Raw genomic sequence first — 20184 nt, forward strand, 5'->3', positions numbered from 1 at the left:
AATTCACTGTTAACTGTCCACGGCAACAGGGGGAGACCCCCTCAGTTGGTCTTGACTGTTCCTCAGGGAGGGTAGTCAGTGTTCCTCATGTACCTCCATTCTGTGACCATTCTTAATGCATGAGCCTGTTCAAATGATTAAGGTTCCTGGCCCATGAGGACGATCACAGGTCAAGCCTCGCAGGAGTCAGTAGCAGGAACCTTGGCTAATTGCCACTTTGTTGCCTAATTGTGTAAGTCTCATTTCTAGTGTCTTAGTGCTGGCATGCTCACTGATCTCAATTCTGCTTCCTTTTCACAGCTCTGAACGAGCCCACCATTGATTATGGCTTCCAGCGGTTGCAGAAGGTGATCCCCAGACATCCGGGTGACCCAGAACGATTGCCAAAGGTCAGTTACACATTTAAACCTTTTTCAGTAAGTTACTTGGAAGCACTAAAGCATCAAAAGCCTGATTGGTACGTTACTTTGCGCTGACAGGAATGCCCAAGCATAAATGAGATTGTTGGTGCAAAATGTGGCATATAAAACTCTTCTCTTTTTATTGTGTTGTATCTGTGTTGAAGATAAGATTAATTCTTCCCTTCACTATAAAACATCACACCCATGGTATTGTCGTGTCTTACCAGATCATAGAGGGAGAGAGAAAGAGAGAGAGAGAGAGGAAGGACTGGTGGTGATTTAACCTGAGGACAAGTATACCTCAGGTGAGGGGGAGAGGTTGAGAAGGCGAGTCCTTCATGGTAACCCCAGTTGGTGATGGGAATTGAACCCATGGTGTAGGCATCACACTGATTGGCAAACCAACCATCCAGCAAACCTATACCATTACAGTCAATGCTGTATCCCATTCTTCTCTCCTGACATTCATCTTATCCCAAAATGCACCAACGGTTCCATTAATTCCTGACTGTAGTCAATGCTGTAATGCGGTGAAGGTGGGGGTTGGGGTGGAGGTGAATTTGTGCACAGCCGGATCCCACAAACAGCTCTGTGACACTGCGTAGATAATCCATCTTATCGACACTGGTTACAGGATAATCGTTGCTGAGGAGAACTCCCCTGTTCTTGGTTGAAGGAGTGCTTTGGGATCTTCCATGCCTGCCTGAAGGGAGCCCTGGTTGCCAATACTCAGCCACAGACATTAGTCATTCTCTGACCCCTCTTCTCACAAGTGGCGCAGCTTTGGGGGAAGGCAGTAGTGACGAGTTATTGGCATCTCCAGGCTTCAGCATGAACTCTGGTCTGTATGTGACTTCCGGTCCATCCGATTATAGGAAGGGTGTGAGGGTCCTACAGGGGCCGCAGAGAAAATTTGCCAGAAGGGATGAGGGATTTTAGCAACAAGGTTAGATAAAGTTGGAGAGGTTGGTGCATCTTCTCCTTGGAACAAATGAAGTTGAGACGTGGCCTGATAGAGATGTACAAATTCGACAAAGAAAACCTGATCCCATTGGCTGGTGATACAAGGACAGAGTTTCAGTTCTGAGCTACGAGTTTTAAGGATGTGAAGAAACAGTGAGCTGTAATGACCTGGGCTTCACTGTCAATGTAGGCCCTGTAGAGGCAGAGTCAGTGAGTGATTTGCACAGGAAACCGGATGGTCCCTTAAAGGAGGTCAACTTGCATGGCTACGGGAAAAGGATGGGCAAATGGAACAGACTGGATAGCTGTACAGAGAGCTGGAATGGACTTAATGGGCAGAATGTCTTCCTTTGGTGCCATGATGATGCTGACTCCCAGTTTGCGAGCTAAGCATTACAAAAGGTCAGAAACTCAGCCCTTCCTGGACACAAAGCTTGACAGCACGCGACAACCATGAGGTACCAGAGAAATCCATTCCGAGTGTGACAGAAGCAGGGGCTAAAGGGACAGAGAGGGAAAGAGAGGGAATGATTCACAAACCTTCCATTAATCACTCGGAGAAAGTGAGGACTGCAGATGCTGTAGAGTCAGAGTCGAAGAGTGTGGTGCTGGAAAAGCACAGCAGGTCAGGCAGCATCCAGGAGCAGGAGAATCAATGTTTCAAGCATAAACTCTTCATCAGGAATGTGCTTGATGAAGAGCTTATGCTCGAAACGTCAACTCTCCTGCTCCTCGGATGCTACCTGATCAGCTGTGCTTTTCCAGCACTACCTTTTTTTGACTTCCACTTAATCACCCAAGACGTTTGTGTCAAGCTCTTTCTGAAGTTACAGCAATTAAAATACAAGGTTATCCTGGCTGACTGAATAAAAGTTGGGACTGAACACCTGCTCACTACACACTCTGAGGAATCGGAGGCAACAAAAACTTGTGAAAGAGAAACAGAAGCTGATGATTGTAAATGGCTGGACAGTCAGTATCTGTAACAAGGAAAGAAGGGTAAACGTTTCAGAAGCAACACTTGTGTACAACAGGTCAAAGTAATGGCATGCATTTGGAAACTGCAATGTAGAAACGTAAGATATCTGGAAAGAGATTATGTTTTTTAAGCAATACACATTCCTTAATAATAAGGGGGGGGGGAATACAATGAAAGGTACAGCTCAGACCATTTGCTGCTATCGTTGATACCTTCTACCACTCTCTTCATTCACTTTAATGGCAAACTCTCTCATTCAATCCCTCCTTCACATGTTTATCCAGCCGCATAAGGCTGGACTCTCCTGTTCATCTTAACCACTCCTTGTCAGTTCCAAATTGTCATTGCTGGACCTCAGAAGCAGTTGCTTCAGACGAGACTGGGGAAAGTTGAGCACGAGGTGCCTTCGGGATATGATGCTGTGTTTAACCTGTTAGTGACCCCTCTTGGCGGGCTCTCAAAACTGCACCCACCTATCTGTTTATTTTAATGGCGCTTTGTCATCCAATCAAGCGTCTTCACCTTGCAGGTCGCTGGTAACTGTCGTGTTTTAATTTAAAAGAAAGTTTCATTTTGATAGAACCATCCACATGCTCAGTATGGCCCAAAGTGCTTTGCAGCAGTTGCGCTGCTGGGAAACGGGACAGCGCTCATTTGTATTCAGTAAGCCCTCATAGCCTAAACGTCTGCCTTGTGATGTTTGGCTAAGGGATAAGTATTGGGCAGCGCTGGCTCTCTGCTGACCATGTCAGGGATGCCAAGGAAACCACTGAAAACCCTGGACGACAGCTGCGCCCAAAGTCTCCTGTTCACCAAGGTGCCACCCTGGCAGACTCTGGCAAACCACCCACCTTTCCCCTGTTTTCATGAATGGGCCAAAAGTGAGAGGCGTCCTACAACTAGAGCGCAGTCTGATTTGCCACATGACTGCCTGGGCAACTGTGAAGATTGCTTGTGTTGGGTCTAACTAGCCGCACTTAATTCCAGTTGCCCTGTTAACAGCCAGGAATTCCAAGGAATTTGCATCCTCCAGACCTTTCCTTGGAACCTCCAAACCTTTTGGCTCTGTGTTGTGCTAGGAGGAAGAAAGCAAAGAACCTGCCTTCACGTAGCACCTTCCATCACCACCCCCCTCGGATGTTCCAAGGTGCTTCTCAGGAACCAAGTGTCTATAAAGCACAGTCATGTTTATAAAACTTGAGCTGCCCAGTGCTGGTGCATCTCCCAATGCGATCGCAATCAGTTTGAGGCGGAGGGTGAAATAATTGGGCAGGATTCAGGGAAAACCACGTGCAAAATGACGGCATGTAAGTTTTTGCATTCAGACAAGGCCTTAGTTTAATGTTTCATCTGAAGCGAGGCATCTCTGACAATACAGCTGTCCCTCCGTGCTGCAGTGGGATACTCAGAAGGGGCCCGAAAGGGCACTCTGCTATTAGGCATTCATAGACTAGAGGAGCAACCAGTAAGAAGATATATATATTTTATTAAACAGTATAATGTAATCGTTTTCAAACCCTCGTTTTGCTGTGTGCGAGGGCCCACAGGGGAAATAAACATTTAAATGTTTTAATTTAAAAACAAACTAACCCAATTGCCAGCAATGAACTGGGAGGCCTCAGAGTAGCTGGACTCAAACACATCAGGGTCTGTTGTATGATTGAGCTGCACTTCTGTCCAAAAGCCCAATCCCCCGTGTGCCCAGGATGAATTACGAGTGAATTATAGCTTACGCTAAAGTTAGCAGTACTCGCTTGACAGGAAACAAAATGCGATGAATAGATAGAGAAAAAAAAGGGGTCAGTTCATATCAAGCTGACAGACATATTTTACTTGTCAAGCAGTTCATGCAGTGACTGTGTACAGGGGCAGGGCTGGGTAAATTTCCGTCAGATCCCATCGACAAATTTGCATCGCGTTCGCCTCCGTGAAAAATCAGTTGGCAGGTGAGGCTTTGATCCTCGCGTGTTCCAGGGTTTTATCAAGAGGATACAGGGTCTCTCCGATGTTGTGTCAGGAGGCAGTGATTTGATCACTACATGGCAGCGGAATCACAGAGCGATTCTGTTCCGAGTGGATGGATTGTACCCGGTGTCGTGGCTGTCTTCTGAGTAATCTTTGATAAAAGACAAAATTCAGTGGAGAGAAAGGCGAACAGCGCTTGTGTGTTTTGCTCTTCCAAGCTGCAAAATACCAGGCAAATTGATCCTCTGGGAGTAGTAAATACACATTACTTTATCTTGTACTTCATGTCCATGGCTTTCATATACCCCTGAATCCTGATAGAACAACAATAGTTAATAGACTAAAAAGAGTAATTACAAGCATCTTTTCAGCACTTCCAGCTTGACTGACTTTGTGTGACCTTATACTTTTTACCTCAGCTAATCTGGCTGCTACATTTTTGATTCAATTTGCATAGTCTGTGTAGTGTATAGTGATACATGACCTTTTCTTAATGTCACCTGTCAAAGAATTTTACACCGGTGTTATAAAAAAAAATATCCCACTAGAGATTAGATGTCTGATAAACAGAGCCATTGACTGTTGTTGGTTAGTGAAGATTCAAAATGGCAGCGGGATGCAATAGTGATGGGAAATAGGAGAAAGAGTCACTTGGATGGAAAAGGGATGGGAAGCAGGAGAGTCACTGGAATGGGATAGTGATGGAAAACATGGGAACAAGAGTCACTAGGATGGAAAAGAGATGGGAAACAAGAGAGAGAGTCACTGGGATGGGATTGTGACAGGAAACAGGAGAGAGACTGGGAAAGGGATGGGAAGTAGGAGAGTCACTGGGATGGGATAATGATGGAAAACATGGGAGAGAGAGTCACTAGGATAGGAAAGAGATGGAAACAGAAGAGACAGTCACTGGGATGGGATAGCAATGGAAAACAAGAGAGAGAGAGTCACCGATTTCGGATATTGATGGGAAATACAGAAGAGAGGCAGGCAATGAGATGGGATCATGATGGGAGATATTTAAGGGTCATAGCTGGAATAAATGTTGAGTTCTTTGTCTAACACAGTCAGTACTCACCCAATTTAGAATGTAGTCCAAAGCTTAGGTTGATCTTCAAGGTAATCAAACGTTATTGACCTTCAAGTATATATGGGTCTAATGGTCACACGTAACGACTTAACTAATGCAGGATGTTCGGTGTGTTCCCATGACTTTGGCAACTGGAGCTACCTCCTTTTGTGTGAGTAGTAGAGTGCCTCAAAGATCAGTCGTAGGGCCTCAATTATTTACCACCTATGATCTGAAGAAATTAGCAGAACTGTAATGTATTCAAGATTACTGATGCCACAAACATAGATGGGATTTCATGTTGAGATGAAGACAAAAAGAGTCTGCTAAAGAATATACCTAGGATGAGTGAGGGGACAAAAAGTTGGCAGATGGAGTTTAGTGGGATAAGTGTTGAAAAGATGTTTCCACTAGTGGGGGAATTTCAAACCAGGGGACATGGTTACAGAGAAAGGGGACCCTCATTTAAAACTGAGATAAGAAGGAATGCCTTCTTCCAGGGGATAGTTAATGCCTGCTTCAGTTAACTGGCCTTTCTTAATATCTGCACTTGGTTAACAAATTATCCATGCAGAATGGCTTATGAATGCAGCAGGTGACCCAACCATTCTGAGACTGTGCTTATTCTCCACACAACCTTCATTTCATCCTTGTCTTCATTTCATCCAACATCCCATTAACAGAACCTCCTCTTCCTCTTTTCCCAAATCCATTGTTCTGGATGCTGGGCAAATACAGCTGCTTCGTCTCAATGATTTCATGTGGCTGCAGGTTCCAAGTGCCAGCTATCCTGTGGGGAAGAATGTTTCTTTTGAATTCTCCCACCAGATTTATTAGTGGCGAGTTTCTGTTTATTGATCACGGTTTTTTTTGCAATTTTCCACTGATCCCGTGCCTCATCAGTTTACCAAAGACAGCTCACAAGGATGTGCTCTTGCCATCATCCTTTCAGGGGCCTAGATCCAGTTTCAGCTTCCTTATCTATCCCTCCAGCTTTCATTCCTGGTCCATCAAAGATCTCAAGTTCCTGGGACAGCTATCTGGTTTCGGTAGAGACGCCTATGTTTTCCAGGTGATATTGACTTGATTCCAATCACTTGATGGTAGGCAATCCTTCTTACTGCTCCCAAGGAGGCACTACCACTACCAAAGGGTGACAGATCCACACACTTTAGAGTTTGATAATTAGCCAGTAGGTTATTGCTCTTCCTTGCCACTCTCCATTTTCTTGCCCATGTTCCATAATGCAGCCTGGCTGTGTTATATCAACTTCACACTGGAGAGTTAGTGGCAAGTTCTTGAGGATATGAGCCCATTGCATCCCAAAGTTGTCATTTGATATTGTTCCAGATTGTTACTCGTGCAAGTCATTGGGAAAATGGAAAGGGTTCCCGATGGTTTTCTTGGTCAACATGAATGGTGGAACTGAGGTACATGGGTGAAGGAGACTAGGAGCTTGTATTCAGATAACACCCCTTCACATCCCCCATTAACCATATGTTCACTTTATTTTTGTCAATTCAAATCTCCAACATTTGCTGTTGACTGTTAAGGAACGGATTTCTGCTGTTACCACCAACCTTATTGTGTGTTTCACATGCAGGCACTGATCAGCAATCACTGTCTGCTTTCAGAATCAAAGACAACTATGGGTAAAACTGGAGTATAAAAAGTGAGGCAGCGTGCTTCCATGTGCCAAGTTCTAATTGCCCTCAAGATGTCTTGCGTGACAGAGACAAAGATAAAGCCTTTTGCAATTTGTCATCTCAGTTCACAACTTCTTCTGTTGCTTGCACTGTCAACGTATCCTGGCCGATAAAGGAACTTAATTCGCCTTTTGTTATTTCTGCTGTACTCGTCTGCATTGTTTCTTCACCTAGATATTAATGCACCAAAATGATAAACACTCTCCATTATGCATCCAGGGGAAGGGGAGAGATACAAGCATTGAAGAGATGGTAATGATTTGAAATGGGGCTGACATTAATTATTGTAGTTTGTAGCCTAATCCAAATGTCACAACACGTAATACACTACAGCCAAGGCATTTTCTTTTCATCTATATAGAAATATATTTCATTGCATATGTACACTTAAATATAAGTGGAAATATAAAGTAAAAATGCCAAAATGCTGGAAGGACTCAATAGGCCAGGTAGCATCTGTGAACAGCTGATGACCTTACATCAGAACTAATTATTTTGAAAGGTCACCAAATCAAAATGTTACCTCTGTTTCTCCCTCCACAGATGCTGCCTGATCTACAAAGTATTTCCAAAATTTTCTGCAATTAACATTAATGTGTCCTTCATTAGATTTTTAAATTAAGGGAGAATTCATGTAGGACCGGTGTGTAATTATGTGTTTGCTGATAATTTTGGATGTGTGGAATTACTGGGGTAAATTTTTCAGAGTCGTGGTCATTAACGCAGGAAATGTGAGGTTTTCCATGCTCCTTGACTGTATATTAATGCAGTTTCTTCCCTTTCACTGCTGGGCAACTCTCCAAGCAAATTCCCTTGATTATGTCATGAGCACCAACTGATTAAACAAAATACATTGCTGACTTAAAGGAAGAAACAGATAAAGTAAAGAGCATCTTTTGAAATTACTTTCTAGGCAGCTTTGATAGCTGTCCTGATTGTGATATCTTTGCATGACATGCACGTGCACTATTGTCTTGGGGCTTTACTGATGAAGGAACACTCTCAATTCCAGTGTCCCAAAAATGCTTGATAGTAAGGATTTCCAAATTCTATTTTTCTCCACTTCCATGAGTTATTTTGGGCCTGCAAAACTCATGTTCAGCCAAATATCATTCCAAAAGTTTATATACTATTGCTGTTAGTGCTGAACTGAAGCGTTAATAATTACTGCTAAGAACAGGAGACGTGTTGTTGAAGTTTTTCATTGTGCATTCATAGGAAAATTTGCAAGAACTGCTTATGTAAAGAGAAATGTGAAAGGACAATTCTTGCTGGCTGTCCTGATGAGTACAGCTTATTACAGTTAAAAATAGCTTATTTCAGCAATGCTCTGTTCTACCAAATGATTATTTGATAATTGCTAGCGGAAGTTGTAATCTCAGTGGCAACTTTTTATGTGTGTTTATATAGAGTATAATTTATACAATGTGTATATAGATATAAAACTCCAAACCATTTATATATATAGTGAATATATGTGCGTATTTAGATGTATGTAAGTATGTTGTGAGATTATGACACATCAGGGGTTCACATGTTTTGTAACTGTACATCTGGTTTATTACACCACTTGAAATTTATACATTGTCAGGGCATTTGAATTATTAATTTGCTAATGAAAGTCATCAAATGCACAAAGTAATTAGAGAGTCGCTCTTTAATGTTTTGTATTTGCAAAAACTAGTTTACTGTGGTTACATTGGAGAATATGACACTGTAAGTCGGCTCATGCTCCAAGGTGTTGCGATAAGACCATAAGATCCTGGAGCAGAAATAAGCCATTTGGCCCATCGAGTCTGCTCCCCCATTTGATCATGGCTGATATGTTTCTCAACCCCATTGTCCTGCCTTCTCCCTGTAACCTTTGATCTTCTTATTAATCAAGAAGGTATCTATTTCTGTCTTAAAGACATTCAATGATTTGGTCTCCGCAACCTCCTCCAGCAATGAGTTCCACAGATTCCCCACCCTCTGGCTGAAGAAATTCCTCCTTATCTCAGTTCTAAAGGGTCATCCCTTCACCCTGAGGCTGTGCCCTCAGGTCCTAGTATCTCCTCCTAGTGGAAGCATCTTCTGACATCCATTATATCCAACCCTCTCAATATTCTGTAAGTTTGAATCACATGCCTCTCATCCTTCTAAACTCCATCGAGTATACTTCCAGAATCCTTGACCTCTCCTCAAATGCCAAACCCTTCATCCCTGGGCTCATTCTTGTAAACCTGCTGTGGACCTCATCCAAGGCCAACACATCCTTTCTTATTGTGGTTCTGTTCGCCGAGCTGGAAGTTTTTGTTGCAAACGTTTCGTCCCCTGGCTAGGCGACATCATCAGTGCTTGGGAGCCTCCTGCGAAGCGCTTCTTTGATGTTTCCTCCGGTTTTATAGTGGTCTGTCCCTGCCGCTTCCGGTTGTCAGTTTCAGCTGTCCGCTGTAGTGGTTGGTATATTGGGTCCAGGTCGATGTGTTTGTTGATGGAGTTTGTGGATGAATGCCATGCCTCTAGGAATTCCCTGGCTGTTCTCTGTCTGGCTTGCCCTATGATAGTAGTGTTGTCCCAGTCGAATTCATGTTGCTTGTTGTCTGCGTGTGTGGCTACTAAGGATAGCTGGTCGTGTTGTTTCGTGGCTAGTTGATGTTCATGTATGCGGATTGTTAGCTGTCTTCCTGTTTGTCCTATATAGTGTTTAATGCAGTTCTTGCATGGTATTTTGTACATTACATTAGTTTTGCTCATGTTGGGTCCTTCGTTCTGGTGAGTTGTTGTCTGAGCGTGGCTGTTGGTTTGTGTGCCGTTATGAGTCCTAGGGGTCGCAGTAGTCTGGCTGTCAGTTCTTGGTGCCATACATCAGGAACATCTCATTCTGGCTACCATACATCAGGAGCATCTCAGAACTGACAGCCAGACTACTGCGACCCCTAGGACTCATAACGGCACACAAACCAACAGCCACGCTCAGACAACAACTCACCAGAATGAAGGTCCCGATACCCAACATGAGCAAAACTAATGTAGTGTACAAAATACCATGCAAGGACTGCACAAAACACTATATAGGACAAACAGGATGACAGCTAACAATCCGCATAAATGAACAGCAACTAGCCACGAAACGACACGACCAGCTATCCTTAGTAGCCACACACGCAGACAACAAGCAACATGAATTCGACTGGTACAACACTACTATCATAGGGCAAGCCAGACAGAGAACAGCCAGGGAATTCCTAGAGGCATGGCATTCATCCACAAACTCCATCAACAAACACATCGACCTGGACCCAATATACCAACCACTACAGCGGACAGCTGAAACTGACAACCGGAAGCGGCAGGGACAGACCACTATAAACACCGGAGGAAACATCAAAGAAGCGCTTCGCAGGAGGCTCCCAAGCACTGATGATGTCGCCTAGCCAGGGGACGAAACGTTTGCAACAAAAACTTCCAGCCTCGGCAAACAGAACCACAACAACGAGCACCCGATGCACAAACTTTGAACATCCTTTCTTAGATATGGAGCCGAAAACTGTGTCACAATATTTCAAATGCAGCCTAACCCGAGCTTTATACAGCCTCAGCATTGAGTACATCACTGCTGCTGCATTTTAGCCCTCTTGAAATGAATGCTAACATTGCATTTACCTTCCTAATCACTAACTGAACCTGCATTTTAACCTAAAAGTATTCTGAACTAGGATTCACAAGTCCCTTTGTGCTACAGATTAGAAAATAATCTGTCTCTGTCCTTCCGACCAAAGTGCATAACCTCACACTTTCCCATATTGTGTCCCGTCTGCCCACTTGCTGTGCTTGTCCAGGTCCTCCTGCAGTTTCCCATCTCATCAGCACTACCTGTCTCCCTATGTTTCATCCTAGCACCAAGAATAGGCCATCTCTATGGGAGCTGCTTGTACAAACACTGAATTACATTGAATGTACAAGTTGGGATCAGGCCATTTGGCCAAATGGCTCTGTGTTGGCATTTGTTATCTACACTAGCCTCCGCCCACTCAGCTTCAACCAAGCCATCAGGATGAGCAGTTCCTTTCCCCATCAAGTGACTATCTAACTTCCCCTTAAGTGTCACTGTGCTATTCACCTGAACTATTCCTTGTGGTAAATTATTGTTCGTTCATAGATATCACCTTATGATTGTTGCTCACTTCAGGAGGATTTAGATTGAGAACTTCCACCTCTGTGTATTTCCTCTGCCCCCAGTTTACAGTCGACACCAGACCCCTAACTTTTAATAGTGGGGCATCCAGAAATTCTTATTAAAGTTTTACTTGATGAGGATTTAGAGAAAGATGGGAAAATTCCAATTGGCTGCAGGAGTGGTGCTCGAAACATCAAACTCAAGAAGCTGCCAGGGTGGATCATGAAGAGCAAGTTCATTTGACTGCCCAGGAAGAAGAGTTAGAATGGATACTGTTTGAAAGAGAATCATGAATGAAAAGAACTGCATCTGCCACAAGCCATTAGGGGCATCCAGCGGCATTGTGAAAATTATGAGCTCTTGATCTGATCTTTTTCCTCAAAGACTAGTAAAAAATCTTGAAGCATTGATGACCGAACTCTTCATTGTCATTCGGTGAGGGAATCAAATAGTGTGGAGCTATCAAAGTTCAGATTCAGCTCAGCCACAATCTGATCAAGTAGGGACACGAGGTGCTGAATGGCCTCTTCTGTTTCTAGGGACCTGTGAAAAAGGCACATTTTTGGCTTGTTTTAAAAAAAAGATTTTACTGACAGGGATCTGCAGTTCAACCTCTTCATGTCATAGTATATTAAAACAAGAACTTTGAGTAACTTGGTTTTGTTTGTTGAGGAAGGTTTTGGAACAAAATTATAGTCTGTAATGCTGTTTTTCCACAATTAAGTCTGCTTATAAAGACTAAACTTCCAAGTACCGTTGTGCGACTTTGAAAGACTGCTCACAATTGTCCACAAACAGCCATGTCCTAATCTGCAATTGAATCATTCCCCATTTCTCGCTCATTTTTAAACTCCCCCCCAACCCTCACCATATGGGACCCAATAAAATATTCCGAGGCTCCATATGGGGAACTCTGATGTGACCTGTATCCATTTTGACGGACAGATGAGAAGCTCGTTTCTCTCCTGAAGCTTAATTTAGGAGCATCAGCTGCTGGCAGTGTAGTTATGGCAACTGCACTCCCATAACATATTCCAGCCTTCCTAATTTCTGTGTCAGCCACATTTAAACATCAGTGTGACAGGAACTACACCAGCATTGTGTGGTTCCGTAAATGACGAGGTCTGATGCAATTAAATCTCCCTCCAGCTTTAGCTAAAGTGATTGTTTGCAGTCTCACTCCAGCAGATCACTTATGGCTTCTGTTTTTGGAATATTTTACAATGGTAATGATTCAAACTCGTCATGAATATCAACAGCGACAGTGTCTGTAATTGGAGCAGTGAGGGCACAGTGCGTAATTACTCTTAAACATAGATCAGGGTAACCTTCTCATACTGCAGGCTGCTTTTATTGTCTTGTGTGACTTTTGTTGAGGGTGTGAATCGCACCTATTCACTTAGCGCAATTGGCAAGCATTTGCCAAATTGAAATTGATGGCTACGTGTTAGTCTCCATTGTTATTTTGCTATTAGCCCAGCATTCTGCAAGAGGAAAGAAGAAGGGAAGTGGAAATGTGAGGGAAGTCTTCCAGTGCAATGTTTGGCTGCACCCCGCTCCCCAATTATTTATGAGCTGGGGATGGGAGGGGGTGGGGGAAATGTGTACAGAGGCAAATTAAAAAATCATTACCAACAAATCGGTGAAGAACTGGGCTGCAGTCAGAGCTCGTTAGCAGAGGCACGTGAACCATGTCTATCAGTGGAGTCACTTTGCTGCAGAGTGAACCCATCTCACTCTCTTTGAAAGTATTGAGTCTTAGTAGGTCCATTGTTATTGGTAGCCATTCTCATTGAGTGTGAGATAACAAGATGAGGGGGGAGAGCAGGCTGGTATTGGTCAATATATCCAATTATGTCCTCATCCCCTCTCCCCTCCCAGATTGGGCTCTGTGCTTTTAAAACCAGTGTTGGCATTCTCTCTTTGCTCTACCTTGCCAGTGAGTGCCAGTTGGAATGCACTGTTATCGGCCCACCTTCCCCCAACCTCAGCGTTTCCCCTGACTGGGGATCAGTTAACGTCGTGCAGGCAGGGTATTGACCCTGCGACCTTTCAATTCTGCACTTAATGCAAACTTGTCGAGGAGAGAGATGTTCCACTTTCTTCAGTCTGAGTGACAGAGGCTCTCCCGACCTCTGGTTATATAGCGATTTTTGCCACGGGAAAAGAGAAATGTGCAGATGTCAGTAAATTAAGCCGGCTGATTTGGTGGCTTCAGTGTGAAAGCTGTGAAGATTGAAGTCTTATCTCTGGTGTGCAAGGCCGGCGGTCCACTGGCTGAGTCGGATTGTCAGGGGCTGATAAGGCAGCATTGTGGCTCTTTAGCGAGAGGAGCTCCAGACAGTACTCCTGCTCAAGGATGATGTCTCCTGAGCAGCCAACTGCTGCTGCTGGGAGGATCCCACTCTCCCATTCTGTAGTAGCATACAGCGCAGAAAGGGGCCATTCAGCCCATCAAGGGTGGGCCACATCTCATTTGGACAACCTGACGGGAAACAAGAGACACTAAACGTGTTGACCGATGCAGAATTTGGGGCAGTTCCTTCACCTTAGCAAGGGAATATTTGCAAGCTCCACAGCTGAATGAAGAGCAACAAAGCGACTTAAATCCACAAAACCAACAGGAACACAAAATAAAGCTGGAGCTGTAGAAGGCATTAATGCCGTTTGCCTACAGGACAAACCACCTGCAATCTGCCACACACCATCTTGATTAGGAACGACAGGTGTCCCCCCCCTCCGTATCTGCAACTACTGCGTTCCCAGACCTACCGTGGATGCCCAAAACCGTGGAAAATTTACCTCCCTGGTAACCCCCTGGAATTATTCCCAGAGTGCTCCATGTCATATTTTCAGGCCACGGTAAACCACAGATAACTGAAACTGTGGACACCGAATCTGCAGATATGGGGTTTGACTGAATATCAGCGTTCCTTTACCTTCACTGGGTGAAAATCCTAGTACTCCTTCCTTTACAGCATTGTGGATATACCTGTGCACCAAGGATTGCAGTACTGCCATAACACATGTTTCGTTAATACAAATTCGCGAAAATGTGTCTGGCGAATTGGGGACACTGTTTCTATAGTGCGAACTTTCTAAAGCGATTCTAAAGCGATTCAGACCCCATTCGTTTAAATGGTGCCACTATTAAGCGATTTTCTATAACACGGGATTGCACGAGAATGGAACTATAGCAGAACTGACTGCAGTTCTACTCATCTGCTGAAGGGCACTTAGAGATCGCAGCAAATGCTATCTGAGCCTGTGATGCCCACACCCTTCCATGAACGGGTGAAGAAAAAAATGCTGCTTGTAATACCAATTGCTTTTTAAGTAGATAGCTCAAGACCAAAAGTTCCTCGCTGAAATATGACCGCCATCAACATCACTGGTATCAGCTGTATATCATTGAGCTACCCCAGGACCATGGACTGTATTGGAAATGATGCTGTGTCGGGGAAGGAAAGATAGCCGTAGATAGATAAGGCATTTTTCAGGACCTTGAGACATTTTCACATGCACTTTGCAGGCGATGAAATAGTTCTTGAAGTCTAGTCACCATTATAATGTGGGAGATTATGTGGCTACGTGGTTCACCTCTCCTGTCCTCTCCAATTAACACGTTCCACTTTCTGGAATTGCCCAAACCTCTTACATGAAAACCTAACTCGAAGGCAATTGAATCCAGATTTTGTGAAGCCACGCAGTCTGGGCTGGACTGGCTCTATTAATGATTATAACCTTCTGGTTGTAAAAGGACCAGAAGCCAAGTTAAGGCACCAGTTAGCACCCTTTCACCTATCTCAGGCACATGCTGGAATCTGCCAGGACTCTCCTCATATTCTTTGGTCCAGTATGACCTCTTTAACGTCACCCAATCTCATTCCTGCCCCAGCTCAACGCTTGCTGAAATCCTCATTCCTGTCTACGTTAACTCTAGATTTGCCCATTCTAACACACTTGTGACTGCTCTGTCATATTCTGCTATCGATATTCTTGAGGTCATCGAGAACACAGCTGCCCATGTTTTACGTACAAGTCATGTTCCCCTCTCAGCCCTATGCTCTCACATACATCGACTTTGACATTCTCACCCTTGTTTTTGAACTTCTCCACGGCCCACTCTCTGTACTCTTTCCAGCCTCACAAACCTTGAGGCTATCTGTACCACTCTAATTCTGGGTGTTTTGGACGTCCTTGATTTTAATTGCTGTGCCATTGTTCAACATGCTTTCAATTACCTAGGCCCCATGCTCTGCAATTCCCTTCCTAAACCTCTTAACCTCAATACCTTCATTTAACTTTATTAAGGCAGCACGGTGCCACAGTGGTTAGCACTGCTGCCTCACAGCACCAGGGACCTGGGTTCAATTCCCGCCTCAGGTGACTGACTGTGTGGAGTTTGCACATTCTCCCCATGTCTGCGTGGGTTTCCTCCGGGTGCTCAGGTTTCCTCCCACGGTCCAGAGATGTGCAGGTTAGGTGAATTGGCCATGCTAAATTGCCCGTAGTGTTAGGTGAAAGGGTAAATGTAGGGGAATGGGTCTGGGTGGGTTGCTGTTCGGAGGGTTGGTGTGGACTTGTTGGGCCGAAGGGCCTGTTTCCACACTGTAAGTAATCTAATCTAAAATAAAGGCAATCCTGAAAACCTTCCTTTCTATGACTCAGCTTTTGGTCATCTGACCTAATATTTCCTTATGTATCACTTGAAATGTTCCTGTGAGGTACTTTGAGATGCTTCATTATGTTAAAGGCACCATATAAATATAACGTGTTGACTCATCATTGAAGAGGAGACAATTCGGCAAAGTAGAGCACTTAAATTTCTGGAAAGAGTCGAGTGAGGGACGGAAAAGATAAATATTCCAGACTCCAGCTTGGAGAGAAAAGGATTAATCTAAATATACCTTTGCTTCCCTGTTCATCTCTGCCCTTTCTAATATACATAAATATCATTTGAAATATATTTTTAGAAGGAGTTAATCATGCGGAGGAAAAGCTGTGGTTTGCGCTGGATATGAAGTGCATTAATCAATGGCTTAATACATGTCGAAGTGACTGGCCACATTTTATACTTTCCAAAATGCTACAAACTCTAGTTAACCCACTTTGCCACATTTTCTCTCTCTGCCTCTCTCTCTCTCTCTCTATACGCCTCTCTCTCTCTCTCTCCATCTCTCTCTCTATCTCTCTCTCTCTGTCTCTCTCTCCCTGTCTCTCTCTCTGTCTCTCTCTCTCTGTCTCTCTCTATCTGCCTCTGTCTCTCTCTCTCTCTGTCTCTCTATGTCTCTCTCTGTCTCTCCCTCTCCCTCTGTCTCTCACCTTGAGTTGTGAAGTTTTGTAACCCACTATATCAAGATAAATTTCTCACAGTTCCTAGCCAGACTGGCTCCCTGGGAACAGCATCTACAATGTTGGCATCAAGTGAAGCTCAAGGGTTTGGTCACTGACATCCAAAGGGTAGATGCTTGTTTGAAGATGGTTGTTCGTCCCACCTAGGCTTTCGGTTCTCCATTAAATAAAAAAGCACCTTGAAATGCTAGTGACTTGAGGATCAACAACTGACATTTGTTGACAGAGAAAAATTTAGAAAGAGCTGTGAAATCTGTAACAAGAGATGCGGGCGAGAGTAAATGTGTTGACTGGGTGGGCAGTAGTTGGACAGACAGTTCAGTGTAGAGGGCTGGCTGGTGTAGCAGTCATATTAGTGGATTGAATACTTAGAAGCCAAGACTAATAATCCAGTGATATGGAAGTTAGAATTCCACTGAAATCTGTTCTTTAAATAAAATCTGGTGGAACCAGAAGTGACCACGAAAGCTATTAAATGATCAACTTCCAAGATTGTTCACTAATGTTCTGTAGAGAAGAAAACACGTCAGCCTTGCCATACTGGTTTATTTGGGGTAGCACGGTGGCTCAGTGGTTAGCACTGCTGCCTCACAGTACCCAGGTCCCCGGTTCGATTCCAGCCTCAGGTGACTGTGTGGAGTTTGCACATTCTCCCCGTGTCTGCGTGGGTTTCCTCCGGGTGCTCCAGTTTCCTCCCACAGTCTAAAGATGTGCAGGTTAGGTGAATTGGCCATGCTAAATTGACCATAGTGTTAGATGCATTAGTCAGAGGGGAGGTGGGTCTGTGTGGGTTGCTTTTCGGAGGGTTGGTGTGGACTGGTTGGGCTGAGGGGCCTGTTTCCACACTGGAGGGAATCTAATCTAATCTAATATGTGACTATGATTCCCACACCAAATTGAGGCTTGATTTCAAGTACCCCTGCCATGCATGTTTATGATGTGGAAGAGCTGGTGTTGGACTGGGGCGGACAAAGTTACAAATCACACAACACCAGGTATTGACCATCAGGTTTATTGGAAGTACAAGCTTTCAGAGCACTGCTCCTTCATCAGGTAGCAGGATCTTAAGACACAGAATTTACAGCAAGTGTTTATGACAGGGGTGGAACTGGGAAGGCAGGGGCACATAAAGTAGATCAGGTGGTTGGACTAGCATCTTACAGCCCACCTTGAGCTGACACCCATAACTTACCGGGTGAACAGAGGTCAAAATCAGCAACCTACCCGTTTGATTTAAACTGATAGTTCAAAGTCACTTAGCAAGTCAGTGATATGAGCTGAGTCATGCACTGCCCATTCAGAACATGGATGGTCGTGTTTGTAAATGGTCAATATGAAAAAGAGCGTTGGTGGGGGGGAACGAGAAGTGAGAATGTGGAATTAGATCACTTCTGAAATGGTGTGGTGGGAACTGGAATGAGGGAGTAGTGAATCCCATGCTGCATATAAGCACAGGTCAACGTGTTGATAAGACCATAAAAGAGCAACCAAAATCCTTGACTTGTATCTGGAGGTATAGCTTAAGTAAGAGAGGGCAATGTTGAACTTAAACAAGACTTTACTCTGGATACACCTGGCCTACTTGGTCGAGTTATAGGTGCCCCATGGATGGGTGCTATTTAAACTCAAATTTAAAAAAAGCCCGTAGATCACGGAATCCCAACGCATCCACACCGAACAGTAACCAAGCCAGTCCCATTCCTCTAACTAATGCACCCAAACTACACATAACTGAACATTGTGGACAGTTTAGCATGGCTAATTCACCTAAGCTGCACATATTTGGATTGTGGGAGGAAACCTGCACAGACACAGAGAGAACGTGCAAACTCCACTCAGGCAGTCACCCGAGGCTGGAATTAAACCTGGGTCCCTGGCGCTGTGAGGCAGTAGTGCTAACCACTGAGCCACCATGTTGCTAGTGTAGACATATTAGGATGTTACCAGGGTTAAAGAGGATACAATTCAGAAAACTGTTAGAAAGAGCAAATCACATCTGGAGCTAAAAAGATTAAGTCATAGAGTGGAAACAGACCCTTTGTTCCAACCAGTCTATGTTGACCATAATCCCAAGCTAAACTAGTCCCACCTGCCTGCACTTGGTCGTAATCCTCCAAACATTTCATATTCATGTACTTATCTAAACATCTTTCAAATGTTGTAACTGTATCCGCATCCACCACTCTCTTGGAAGTTCATTCCACACACACTGTGTAAAAAAAATTGCCCCCATGTCTTTTTAAAATCTTTCTCCTTTCACTTTAAAAATATGCCGCCTGGTCTTGAAACCCCCACCCTAAGGGAAAGACACCTGCCCATTCACTTTATCTATGCCCCTCGGTATTTTGTAAACCTCTATAAGGTAACCTGAATCCCCCAGCATTCTAACAAAATGAACAGTGGAACATAAATTTAGTATTCCTTTCACAGTTTCAGAATGTTCCAAAGTGTCTCATTGCCCATCAGATACTTTTGAAGCGTAATCGCTGTTGAACTTAAACTTATTACCCTCTCACCTTAAACTTATTACCCTCTAATTTTGGACTCCACCATAGACATTGCCTATTCATCTTATCCATGCCCCTCATGATTTTATAAACCTTTATAAGGTCACTCCTCAGCCTCCAACACTCCAGGGAAAATAGCTCCAGGCTATTCAGCCTCTCCCAATAGCTCAAATCCTCAACCCTTACAAGGCAACATCCTTGTAAATATTTTCTGAATCCTTTCAAGTTCCACAACATTTTTACTATAGCAGAATTGAACACAGTATTCCAAATGTGGCCTAACCAATGTCCTGTACAGCTGCAACATGACCTCCCAACCCTTATACTCAATGCACTTATACTTGAGAGAGGATCTGAGTCCTGAGTGCCTCGTCACTCCTGCTGGTCCAGGGTCTACATGTGATCTTCATGGACTGCATTGGCACTTTGTACTCCATGTGAGCTGTTGATTAAAGCGAACAGTCACTTGTAACATTTCACCTCCAGGGACATTAGTCTACACGCTGGGATGGGAACAGTTAAAATCAAAATCCTTTCACTTACCAACTTGAGGGGTGGGCTGTATTAAAAGGTTTTGTGCTGAATCTAACCAATCAGTAGCAGACTGTTGTCAGTTACTGTTGCAAAGTGCCACTCAACTGCAGTGCACAGGTGTGAGGATTATTGAAGACTGCCTGTTGCGTCTTGAAGGATCCATTTTCCTCTTTGTTGAAGGCAGGATTAGTCCATACAGTTTACTCCCTTGCCGTGCAGTGAGTCTGGCTTCAGTGTGATAGACCAACACAACACTGTCCAACATTGGCTGGCTTCAGGTCTCCTCATTGAATTGCTGGCACACACAATGTTGTTATTGCTCAGGGAGTTGGAATGAAAATGTGAGAAATGGCAGCACTTCAGGAAAGTGTGTTCACAGGAGAAATCTCAGCGGGTCTGGCAACATCCGTGGAGAGAAAGCAGAGTTAACGTTTTGAATCCAATGACCCTTCTGTATTCATTTAAAGCAAACAATTAATTGAAGGCTTTGTTACTAACGTGCATATGATGAGTTGCCTTTAAGTCATCCAAGAAAGACATGGATGC

General features: G+C 44.0%; 1 protein-coding gene across 4 annotated transcripts in view; it reads left to right on the forward strand.

Annotated features, from left to right (window-relative positions):
• ebf1a (EBF transcription factor 1a) overlaps window positions 1-20184 on the forward strand; it is a 468187-nt gene that overhangs the window by 387858 nt on the left and 60145 nt on the right. For all 4 annotated transcript variants that reach the window (XM_043703975.1, XM_043703973.1, XM_043703972.1 and 1 more), the window contains exon 11: window positions 301-389. In XM_043703975.1, the coding sequence (XP_043559910.1) occupies window positions 301-389 (89 nt within the window). The remainder of the gene's footprint in view (window positions 1-300; window positions 390-20184) is intronic.

This window comes from Chiloscyllium plagiosum, chromosome 14 (assembly GCF_004010195.1).
Source record: "Chiloscyllium plagiosum isolate BGI_BamShark_2017 chromosome 14, ASM401019v2, whole genome shotgun sequence".
Classification (NCBI taxonomy): Eukaryota; Metazoa; Chordata; class Chondrichthyes; order Orectolobiformes; family Hemiscylliidae; genus Chiloscyllium; species Chiloscyllium plagiosum.